We start from the raw sequence: 1,601 nt of genomic DNA, 5'->3' as shown, positions 1-1,601 counted from the left end.
AGAGCAGCTCTAGCCCAATATGGAAATACACAACTTCCTTGCCTCTCGAGTGGGACAATTACAAGTCATAGAACTTATGCAGTCTCTTAGAAGGCCACAGCAGGATTGTGCCCAGTTGCCCACAGCAGTGAGATACACATTAATGAACTCTCTATTGGCATTCTTCTTTTTCCTGGCTCATTTCCACATTTCCAAACCAGTGTCTTTTAGAATTCCCTTCAAAATGAACTACTTGCACTGAGATTTTGTCTCTGGGACTTCATTAACTAATAAATAAAGCCACCACATGTTCATATATGGCAATCTGATATGAAGATTCTTTACATTCAGTACAAAAATTTACAGGCTATTTTTAGACCTTACAAATAGCAGAAACAATGTTCTTATATCCTTTTATTTGTAAAATAACCAAAGTTTCAAGATTATTAAAATGTCCTTTGGTAGAACATGCTGATCTCTGTAAGAATATCCATTCTTTGCTTGATGGATTCACATTTTTCATGACGGTAATGGCAACAACTTCACATTCTTCAGATAAAGTGGTGGCAGATTTAGAATGGCAGATGATGAGTTTGTTCTGGATATGCTAAATTTGAGGTGCCTAAGTGGAGATAAGCCAACCTGTAGTTGGATGTTTAGTTTTAAAGTGTCACAAAGAGATGTGGTCAACAAAATCTGGAGTAAGGTCTCTTTTTGTGCAATCTTTTTATTGCTACCCTTATGTCTTTGTTCCTTAATGTATAAATGACAGGATTTAGGACAGGGGTGATGGCAAAGTCAACAATGAACAGATTTTTATCAACTGATGGTGGGGGAGAAGGCCAGACATAGAGAACTATGCATGGAGTAAAAAACAAAAAAACCACAGTGATGTGAGCTGACAAAGTGACAAATGCCTTAGATAAATCTCCTGAAGAACGTTTCCAGACGGTGATCAAAATGAAAGCATAGGAAAGGATTAGCAGGATGAAGGTGCCCAGGCTCATAAACCCACTGTTGGCAACAACAATGAACTGAAATTTGGCTCCATCTGTGCATGCAAGTCTTATGATCTTGGGAAAGTCACAATAAAAGCTGTCTACTTTATTAGGGCCACAAAAAGGCAGGTTGATAACAAAAGCAAATTGAGACATAGCATGGATCACTCCAGTTACCCAGCCAGTGATTACAAATGAAACACACATTTTAGGGTTCATGATTTTCAAGTAGTGGAGAGGCTTACAGATTGCTACACACCTATCAAATGCCATGGCTATGAGCAGCACCATCTCCACTCCTCCCATGGTATGGATGAAGCATATCTGAGTCATACAACTTTGGAAAGAAATTATATTGTATTCATTTAAAAGATCTGTGATTATCTTGGGGATTGTTGTAGAGGAAAGACCCACGTCAATGAGGGACAGGTTGGCCAGGAGGAAGTACATAGGGGACTGTAAGTGAGAATCAGCAATTACCAAAACAACGATGACAAGGTTTCCCAGGATAACCCCTATATAGAGCAAAGAACATACCAAGATGAGAAAAAGTTTTTTCTCTCTAGAACAAGAAAGGGCCAGTAACACAAGTTCAGTGACCACAGAGTCATTTAGTCCACCCAT

The 1,601-nt window shown here is 38.9% G+C and overlaps 1 protein-coding gene across 1 annotated transcript; it reads right to left on the bottom strand.

Annotated features, from left to right (window-relative positions):
- Positions 1-665: 665 nt before the first annotated feature.
- LOC109730536 (olfactory receptor 4F15-like) lies at positions 666-1,601 on the bottom strand. Its single transcript, XM_020286144.2, has one exon. The coding sequence runs from the start codon at positions 1,599-1,601 to the stop codon at positions 666-668; it is 936 nt and encodes a 311-aa protein (XP_020141733.2).

The sequence above is a fragment of the Microcebus murinus genome, chromosome 6 (genome assembly GCF_040939455.1).
Source record: "Microcebus murinus isolate Inina chromosome 6, M.murinus_Inina_mat1.0, whole genome shotgun sequence".
NCBI lineage: Eukaryota > Metazoa > Chordata > Mammalia > Primates > Cheirogaleidae > Microcebus > Microcebus murinus.
Note: the sequence above shows the minus strand (reverse complement) of the source record. Positions and strands in the feature narration are given on the sequence as shown.